At 34.8% G+C, this 10,800-nt stretch overlaps 1 protein-coding gene across 1 annotated transcript in view; it reads right to left on the bottom strand.

Moving 5' to 3' along the window:
* The window catches only part of UBA6 (ubiquitin-like modifier activating enzyme 6), an 80,914-nt gene that overhangs the window by 62,814 nt on the left and 7,300 nt on the right, over positions 1 to 10,800 (bottom strand). The window contains exons 3-6 of the mRNA XM_011940287.1: positions 5,604 to 5,698; positions 5,048 to 5,076; positions 2,663 to 2,757; positions 1,988 to 2,099 (exon numbers count right to left, since the gene is read on the bottom strand). Coding sequence (XP_011795677.1) covers positions 1,988 to 2,099; positions 2,663 to 2,757; positions 5,048 to 5,076; positions 5,604 to 5,698 — 331 coding nt within the window. The remainder of the gene's footprint in view (positions 1 to 1,987; positions 2,100 to 2,662; positions 2,758 to 5,047; positions 5,077 to 5,603; positions 5,699 to 10,800) is intronic.

Below are 10,800 nucleotides of genomic sequence, written 5' to 3'. Positions count from 1 at the left end.
AAAAGAAAGAAAGGAAAGAGAAAAGAAAAGAAAAGAAAGAAAGAAAAATAAAGAAATAAAAATTATTTGAGGTTTAACAGTTTGTTGACTCTTGGTCATACTGAGCTGCTTTTTTTTCCCATCTTGGTACTGTGAACTCAAAGGGACTTTATATACTGCAATACCCTGTAAGTTAGTTGAGGGTATACTTCTCAAGATTTGTTTAGTTTTGTTTTTGTCTGGCACATTAGGGCATGGCCATTATAGTACTACCTTTTTTTTGTTTTTTTTTTTTGAGATGGAGTTTTGTTCTTGTTGCCCAGGCTGGACTGCAGTGGCGCAATATTGGCTCAATGCAACCTCTACCTCCCGGGTTCAAGCGATTCTCCTGCCTCAGCCTCCCAAGTAGCCGGGATTACAGGCATTCACCACCACACCTGGCTAAATTTTGTATTATTAGTAGAGACGGGGTTTCTCCTTATTGTTCCGGCTGGTCTAAAACTCCTGACCTCAGGTGATCCGCCCACCTTGGCCTCCCAAAGTGCTGGGATTATAGGTGTGAGCCACTGCGCCCAGCCTATAGTACTACTTTTTACATTAAGTTCTCAGTTTAGGAATGTCCAGATCACAAAAGATTATAAAGTTTAATCTCTAAACCTATGTGACAGCAGGCCTGTGGTTATGAATTCCCCAGGAAAACCTTTACTTTTTATCCAGAGCTCAAGAGAAAACAGACAAGCTTCTTGTTCTGATTGGTAAAGATTGTTCTTGTCTACCCTTTAACTGAGGGCATAGCTCTCTTGAGGCTCCAGCTTTATGAAGAAGGGGAGGTCTCAATTCCATTTCTCTAGTTTATGTAGTTCTACGTCTGAATCTTCTGTTTCTATTCCCAAGAACTTTGTTCTTGGGAATCTTCTGAATCTTCTGTTTCAATTCCCAAGAACTTTGGTTACTGTGACAGACAACTCTTGTCACTAAGAGTAACTACAGATAATAGTTCACTAGTCTTTTAGCTAACTGTTCATTTGTGGCCTCTGAGCATTTTCCTAACATTATTTTGAGCTTGGATAGTCATTTAAAAGAAAGTCTGTTTAGAAATTCTAGAAAGTCTGTTTAGAAAGTCTGTTTAGAAACACATAAACAGATTTTCCTAACATTATTTTGAGCTTAGATAGTCATTTAAAAGAAAGTCTGTTTAGAAATTCTAGGTGCTTTGTACCAGGATGAATTTTAAGTTATCTAGTCCAGAATATAAGTCTATATTCATTTTTTAATGGGTAACAGCATAATTTACTCACAGAAAAAAAAAAAAAAATCAGGGTCAACCTAGTCACTTTTACAATATACAATGTCCTGGGAATTTTGTTGTTGTTATTTAAGGAATTGTTACCTATAATAGATTGAACTACCGATCCATGTATTTTTATTCCCCTGTAATTGTACTGCTTGCCCATGGCTTTAGGAAGAGTACTTTTCTGCTTCTTGACTTTAGGCTTGATAACGTTGACTTGCTTTGGCTGACAGGATGTTAATGGACATAACAAAAACAGAGGCTTGAAATATGCATGTGTGTCTGGACTTGACCTTCTGTTTCTGCTACTACCATGAGAACATGACCTAGGTAGCCTCCTGGTCCCAGAAGAGAGACACATGGAGGAGAACCAAACTCTGGAGTTTAATCCAGGCTGAGTTCAGCCTAGAAACCACAACTGACATTCAGTTACATAGGAGAGAAATAAATGCATGCTGCTATAAATCAAAGTTTTGAGTAGTTTTTAATGGATATTACAGAGAAAAAAGTCAATTGATAAAACTACTTTGTCAGTAGTTCTTAGGTCCCTTCCTTAAAATGGAGAATTTGAAAGGTTTTATTCTGATATGTCTTCTACCTTGAAATTTTTTTGTTCTGTTTCTCAATACACTAGGTTAAATTAGTTAAACATATTAATACTTACCAATTTCGCCCTGGAATCTGTCAATAACATTTAATACAAAATGGAGTACTAACCTGGTATTTGTCTAAAAAGGAGAGATCTGTGGTCTCATTGAAAGGAACAGAAGATGATGTGACATGAACATAAGGATTTAGTTCTGCAATATGTTTAAGTACAGCTTCAGCCCTAAAAAAATAAAATAAACTTTTACTGTCCTTTCATTCAATATACTCAAATCTCTTTAAGCTAGACACTGTAATGACATCAGAGGAACCTGACATGTTACAAAATTTCAATGAAAACTTACCTTGCAGAAGAAAGAAACCAAGACTTACTTGTCTTTACAGATAACTATACAATCTTGAAATAATATACTATCATATTCCACAGTAAACCACACAATCTCAAAGTGTACCCTAACAGTTCTAAGCTCCAGGCTCCTTAACTTTCTTAATAATTTAGCAACACTAAAATCTTTCTTTAATAAATTCAAGGAAATACATTTCTAGGTAGCAGTGTAATATATATAAAATATGTATTTATATATAATATATATTATATAACACACTATGTAAATATATAAAAAATTTGACAAATACAAAAAATTAAGTATATACCAATATTTATTTAGCCATAGTAGTATGAATTTATGGTGATCAATTAAACAACTATGACTGGCGTTCTAGATAAAGGAAATATTCTAAGTAAATGAGTAAAAAAAACCTCATAATACATCAAAATATCTTTACCTGTTTCGCTTATTAACAACATCATCTTCACTGAGAAAGAAGTTGGTTCCTAGATCCCATGCTCGGCATTTTTCTGTATCATGAATTGTAAGTGCCTTCAAAAAAGAAAAAAGTATTGGTTGAAGTCAGGAGTTCAAGGATATTCAGTCTCTCTAGTATTATCAACAATGTACTAGAACTATTATTTTGTGTAATTAGATAATGAAAAGTAAGCAAAGGCATAAGAATTAGAAAGGATATAAAATTAGATCTATATACATCTGGAGACCCCAATAAATTGATGGAAAAATTTCTTTAAACATGAAGATAATTTAAATTTATAAAAGTATCATGTTATAAAAATCAACACAAAAATCCAGAAAATTCATATAAACAAACACTTCAAAATATTCCATGTTTCAGGTAAGAAAGACAATTAACAAAGTAGAAAAAAATACTTGTAAATTATATTACAGGCCACAAACCTCATAGAAAGAGGAACATGAACAAGGACCACACTGAAAAAAGAAATGCACATGGTCCTTGAAAATATGTAAAGATGGTCAAACTTGCCAAGAAACGAAACAACTTTTCTCACTTGTTAGATTGGCATAAATTCACAGTTTGACAACACAGTCTATTGGTGAGGGTGAGGTGAATCAGCGACTCTCATATATTACTGATAACAATGTGAAGTGGCTCAACTTCAAAGGAAAGGAATTTGGCAATCTCTAGCAAAAAGATATCTGCATTTATTCTGTGATGCAGCAATCCTACTTTTAGGACTCTATCTCAAAGACACACTGGGAGAAATACAAAAAGATATATATACAAGAGTATTAAATGTAGCACACCATTTGTAAGAGCAAAAGACTGGAAATAATCAAAAAGCCCACCAATGGGGAACTGGCTGTAAGATGATACATCCATACAATGCATAATCATGCAACTATTTAAAAAAAAATGAAAGACATATTTATAAATATGGAGTAATCTCTAGGATATGCTGTAAAGAGATAGCAAGGTAAAAAACAGCACTTTACATGAGAAAGGTGGGAGGAGATAAACATATATACCCACACATAACAGATACACATGTATGTGTGTATGCATTTACATATCTACAAAAACAAATGAAGAATAAACCAAATATAAAAAGACAGTAACCTAATAAGTGAAGGAGGAAACAAAGTAGCAAGAAGCTAGACTTACCTGAAAATACTTTGTTTAAAAAATCTGACTTTGAATCATAAATCTCACATAATAGTAAAACTAAACTTTTAAAAAAGCAATCTCTAAAAATCCAAAGCAAAATGAATACATGGACTAAACTGTTTATGGAGTCTGCTATATACAGAGATTTATTTAAAGTGACTTTTAAAAGCAGTTAATTTGCCTGCCAAATCCAGGTAGGATGAAAAAACTAAATTTTTTTCAATAATACATTATTATTAACAATATTGGAATTGGCATTCTGAAACTATGGCATACGGGTAAAATATAATAGGATAAAGAATATACAGGATATATAGGATAAAGCATCTAATGGATCACTAGAAACCAAAATCCTAATAAGACACAAATATAAAATCACAGAAATAAATATGCTATAATCCAAAGTAAAAATTAGAAAGTTTAGTAATACTTTACAAGCCTAAACCTGAAAATCAGAAATTTCAGTGTTTACTCATTATGAACGTTTCAGCTCTGCCCACTGAAAAGACTTTGTAAACAGTGACAAACACTACTAGGGGCTGTGTCCAAAAGCCTCAAAAAACATGAAGAGAACCACAATAACCAAAGATAGAACAATCTGAGCATCAATGAAAACAACTATAATAGATGAAAACACATCAAATTATGTTTAAATTCATGAGTTTATCATAATGACCAGAGTCATGCCCGAATCCTGACTCACAGAAACTATGAGACAATAAAATATTGCAATATTGCTTAAGCTACAAATTTTGGGGTAAATTGTTTTACAGCAACGGGTAAACTGATACAATGGTATTAACAGCTTGTTACATTTTAGGTGTGAAAATAGTATTGCTGCTTCAAAAGATATTCTTACCTTTTAAAGATACTACTAAAATATTTAAGGATGATATAATACAATGTCTGAAATTTGTATCAAAATAATTTGGCAGCTGGGGGCAATAAGGAATGAGAAGGAGATATATGAAACAAATGTCCCCAAGAGTTGGTAACTGAAGCCTTCTGATGTGTATGTGGGGTTTTGTTAAACAATTCTTTCTACTTTTGTATATTTTTGAAATTTCTGTGATTTTTTAAAAAGTAGAGCATTAAAGACAATAATTAAAACAAAGTATAAACAATATTACCACAACAAATGAGCCAATAAAAGGCTCATAACAATTTTTCTCACAGAAGACATTTACTTACCTTAATCCCTGCAAGAACAAGATTCTTTGCTAGAAAGGCAAAAGAAAAAGGAATAGCTCAATATTGGGAATACATACTGGATATGTCTTCACAGAGCTTAGTCACATATCTGACTGGACACTTTTGACTTCTTTTTTTACTACTTAAGTTCCTTGTCTTTAAAAAGTTACAAAATACAGGTTAAAAGTGAAAAAATTAAAATGTGCATAATCACAACACCCAGGGATAATCACTCCTAAAATATCAATGTATTCTTCCAGACATGTTTTTATGAATACAGTATATGTATGTGTGCTACTTATAATGAATTAATGGATATAGAGAACGATAATTAATGGCTATTAAAATCACAAAAAGAAGCAATGAGTCATTACTGGTTATTTGTGGAAGAACATAACAACATCATGAAATAGTCTTGACAAAGATTAAAAACTGAATCTGATCAACATTTTGGATCTAACTTCTGTTATAGGGAATATAAGGGGATGAAGTTATCTAAACCATCTTACATTGCTCAAAAGTCTCATACAAAATTAGGAATATAAACATTGCTTACCAATTTCCAAACCAAGACCACCCATTCCACTTAAGAAAACATGGGACTTGGCCATCTTCTGCATTGCTGTGTCTCCAAGAACGTACCTCTGTCGACTACATGTAAAACACAACAAAAAACAAAAAATTATTTCACTAAAATTATAATATCTCTTAAAGTTGTTTGCAAACAAAAAGCCTAGGAACTCAATCCTGCCCACAGACTTGTTCTGAATGATTTGCACAGTGTTTAAACATTTCTGAATTAAATGCCAAATATATGACATATTTTGAAAAATCAGATAATTTGGCACCACAATCTATATTCCCTCAAGGCAATAGACAGATGGAGTTGAGTAGGAGTTGTCCTGTTTAGGCAGAAGTATTATGTGCTCCAGATTTGCCACAATCAACTCCTTCCTGTTCCTCTCATTTATTACCTCAGTGGCTACTACAAGCATTTGAGTTTGCCATCTTCACCTTAAAACCTTCACTATCAACAGGATTTCTGAGACCCCCATCTCTACATAAAAATGTGAAAATCAGCAAGGTGTGGTGGCACATACCTGTGGTCCTACCTATTTAGGAGGCTGAAGTGGGAGGATTGCTTGAGCCTAATGGTTTGAGGTTACAGTGAGCTATGATCACGCCACTGCACCCAAGCTTGGGCAACAGCAAGATCCTGTCTATATCCAGATATAAAGGATGATCTTATCGTAGCAGCTTCATGTCAGAATTCAGAAGTCAGGGAATGTTGTACCTGGCCAGTAATACTGGTTTTTGCCTAAATATGGAATGTATAAGTGCCTTCTTAGTATCATCAATTCTTCTATTGTTAGTACCATCTGCACCTTTTTCAGACTTTTTTGTCATATCCTTAGTTTTGGTTCCTGCCCAGCCACTGAACTGCCACTACGTAGGCAACGTACCTAGTCTTAGGTTCTGGACTACAAGCCAATCTGAATCCACTGTCTTCCCTAGTCATTCAATAATCATTTAATGAGTATCTTCTAAGACTTAGACATTGTGTCACAGCCTATGACTTAGAAAAGCTCATGGTCTGACAGAGTTGACATACATGTGAACAAATACTATGTGATAATGTGTTTATTTAATAGCAATAAAAATAAGATGCTTTAGGGCTGAGCAGAAAGGATGAGAAGTAACTCAGGCAAGATATCACACAGCAGATATAGGAGTGAGTTCTTAAAGGATCATTGGAAGGTGTTTTTGAAGCACAAAAGAACATTACAGGAAAAGACAGTTGAGATAGAAAGGTATAAACTGCAATTACCTATCTTATGTTTGATAAAAGAAGTAGTCTAGTATGGCCAGGGTATTCAGAGGAAAAGGTGGTTGAGGCCTTCAATAAATGGTGCTGGGAAAACTAGATTTCCAAATGCAAAAGAATGAAAATGGACCCTTATAACACACAAAATAATCAAATCAACATGAATCAAAGACTTAAATGTAAGATCTGCAATTATAAAACTCCTAGAAGAAAACAGGAAAGAGGCCTCATAACACTGGTGATGGCACAGATTTTCTGGATAACACCAAAGGCACACATAACAAAAGCAAAAATTGACAAGTGGGACTACATGAAACTAAAAACCAGTAAAGGAAACAATCAACAAAATGAAAACGCAACCTACAGAATGAGAGAAAGTATTTGTAAACCATGTATGTGACAAGGGGTTAATAATATCCAAACGAATGCCTATAACTCAATACCAAAAAACCCCTGAACTGACCCAATTTTTAAAAATGGACCAAGAGTTTGAATAGATGTTTCTCCAGAAACATGCACATAGCCAACAAGTATATGGAAAGGTGCTCAACACTCACTAATCATCAAGGAAATACAAGGGAAAACCACAATGAGAGATCACCTCACACCTGTATGGATGACCATTATAAAAGAAAACAAAACAAAACAAGTATTGGCAACAATGTGGAGAAACTGGAACTTTTGTGCACTGCTGGAAATGTAGAATGGTGCAGTTGCTATGGAAAACAGTATGAAGCTTCCTCAAAAATTAAAAAATAGAATTACCATATAATACAGCAATTCCATTTTGGGTATTTATCCAAAAGAATTAGAAACAAGATCTTGAAGAAATATTTGCTACATAGATCTGCTATACGACAATGTACACAGCGTTAACAATATAGTTGACCCTTGAACAACTTGGGTTTCAAACGCACAGGTCCATTTATTTGCAGATTTTTTTCAATAAATATACTGAACAATTTTTTGGACATTTGTGACAACTTGAAAAAACTCACAGATGAACTCTGTAGCCTAGAGATATCCAAAAATTAAGAAAAAGTATGTCATGAATGCATGAAATCTATGTACATATTAGTCTATTTTATCATTTACTACCATGAAATACACACAAATTATAAAAAGTTAAAATTTATCAAAACTTATACATACACTTACAGACCACAGACGTCGCCATTTGCAGTTAAGAGGCATGTAAACAGATGTAAAGATGCAGTATTCAGTCATAAGTGCATAAAAGTCACTGTAGTACATATTGCACTACTGTAATAATTTTGTAGCTACTTCCAGTTGTTATTGTGATCAGCTTAAGTGATGTATCTGGTCAAAGCGCATGTGACTCTATTCATCTTTGCCTGAGTAGTTCCTCTCTCCAGTAAATTGAATATTGTAGGAAAAAGTGATGTCTTGAGGTTCTTGCATATTTTTCCATCATGTTTAATGTGCAATACTGTAAATCTTGAATGACATATATGGGACCCATACAAAGTGCCACCAGTAATGTTGCAAGTGCTCCCAAGAAGCTGAGAAAAGTCATGACATTACAACAAAAAGTTGAATTGCTTGATATGTACTGTAGACTGAGGTCTGCAGCTATGGTTGCCTGCCATTTCAAGATAAAATGAATCCAGTGGAAGGACCATTGTAAAAAAAAGGAAAGCCATCATTGTAACTACACCAGCAAGTATGAAAACCTTGCACTTTTTGTGAAAGACCTTTTTTTCTTGTATTGAAAATGCAGCACTGATATGGGTGCAGGATTGCTGAAACAAAGGCATATTTATAGACTCTAACATGATGTGAGAAAAAGCGAAGTCATTATAAGACCACGTAAAGCAAAAAGAAGGTAAAGGATATAAAGCTGTAGAATTCTTTTTTTTCATAGGTTACTGGGGTACAGGTGGTGTTTGGTTACATAAGTTCTTTAGTGGTGATTTGTGTGATTTTGGAGCACTCATCATCCAAGCAGTAAAGCTGTAGAATTTAACGCTAGCAAAGGATAGTTTGATAATTTTAGAAAGAGGTTTGGCTTAAAAAAAAGACACAACATGAGAAGCAGTTTCTGCCGATCAAGAGGCAGCAATGAGTTTCTAGACACCATGAGGAAAATCACTGAAGACAAAGGATATCTACCTGAATAGGTTTTTAATGTAGAAGAAAGTGCTCTATTCCGAAAAAAATTGCCACAAAGGACATTTACTAGCAAGGAAGAGAAGCAAGCACCAGGATTTAACGCAGAAATGGATAGTTAACTCTACTGTTTTGTGCAAATGCATTCAGGTTTATGATCAGGACTGCCCTTACATATAAAGCTGCTAACTCCTTAGCATTGGAGGGAAAAGATAAACACCAGCTGCCAGTCCTCCGGCTACATAACAAGCAGGCCTGGACAATAACCCTTTTTCTCGATTGGTTTTGTTGATGCTTTGATTCTGAGATCAGGAAGTGTCTTGCCAATAAGAACTTTTAAAGTTCTTTTGCTATTGGACAATACACCTGGCCACCCAGAACCCCATAAGTTCAACAAGGAAGGTGCTGAAGTGGTCTACTTGCTTCAAAACACAACATCTCAAATTCAGCTTCTAGATCAGGGCATCATAAAGGACCTTTAAGGCTCACTACACACAGCACTCTATGGAAAGGATTGTCAATGCTATGGAAGAGAACCCCAAGAGAGAGAACATTATTAAAGTCTAGAAGATTATACCATTGAAGATGCTATCATTGTTACTGATATCAGCCAATCGGGCAGAAGGGTTCTGATGATTCAAGATTCCATTGATTTCTTTAAAGATATGGACCCTTCTACAACAGGGGCATCAAAAAGAAACTAAAGGAAGTGGCAGGAGGATCAGTACTGTATAGAAACATTTTTCCAGAAATGAGAAAGCAAAAAAGTCACACAGTAGTTATATATTTCCATAGTTACAGTGTGTGCCTGCCTCTCCTTCCCTACCCTTCTGCCTCCACCTCTTTTGATTCTGCCACCCCTAAGACAAAACCAACTCCCTCTCTTCCTCCTCCTCAGCCTACTCAACATGAAGACAACAAAGATGAAGACCTTTATGACAATCCAGTTCCACCTAATGAACAATAAATATATTTTCTCTTCCTTATGATTTTCTTAACATTTCATTTTCGCTAGCTTACCTTATTGTAAGAATGCCGTGTATATATACAGTATATAATACATACAATATTTAAAATGTGTGTTATTTACATTATCAGTAAAATTTCCAGTCAATAGTAGGCTATTAGTACTTAAGCTTTAGGAGAGTCAAAAGTCATATGTGGATTTTCGACTGCACAAGAGGTAGGGTGCTGGGGAGCTGGCATTCCTAACTTCTTCATCGTTCAAGTGTCAACTATACTATACTACACACTTAAAAACTTGTTAGTAGGGTAGAGTTCATGTTATGTGTTTTTACTACAATAATAACTTTTTAACAGGTAAGTTGGAGTTATGTTCAAAATGACTCAGTAAGCTATAGTATTTGGACTTGTACTATGAGACAAAATGGTCAGAACTGTGGCTGTGTGAAAGAGAATGGACAGAAAAGAGAACTTCTGGAATTTATCTTTATCTTATCCTACCTTCATCAAGTTCACTACTGACATCTATCTCCCCGAGATGTTAAGAGGCTAAGGATCCTCATTTCATGCCTTGTCCCTAAAATATATTAATCATTGTCCAAAGTCCTAGGTCTGATACTAGTCCCCATAAGCAATAGATACAGATTTAAAAAAAGAAAAAATACAGCTGGGTACGGTGGCTCACGCCTGTAGTCTCAGCACATTGGGAAGCCAAGGCGGGCAGATCACAAGGTCAAGAGATTGAGATCATCCTGGCCAACATGGTGAAACCCCATCTCTACTAAAAAAAAAAAAACCTACAAAAATTAGCTGGGTGTGATGATGCATGCCTGTA

Source organism: Colobus angolensis, unplaced genomic scaffold (genome assembly GCF_000951035.1).
Source record: "Colobus angolensis palliatus isolate OR3802 unplaced genomic scaffold, Cang.pa_1.0 Scaffold189, whole genome shotgun sequence".
Taxonomy (NCBI): Eukaryota; Metazoa; Chordata; class Mammalia; order Primates; family Cercopithecidae; genus Colobus; species Colobus angolensis.
This window is presented reverse-complemented; position numbering and strand designations above follow the sequence as displayed.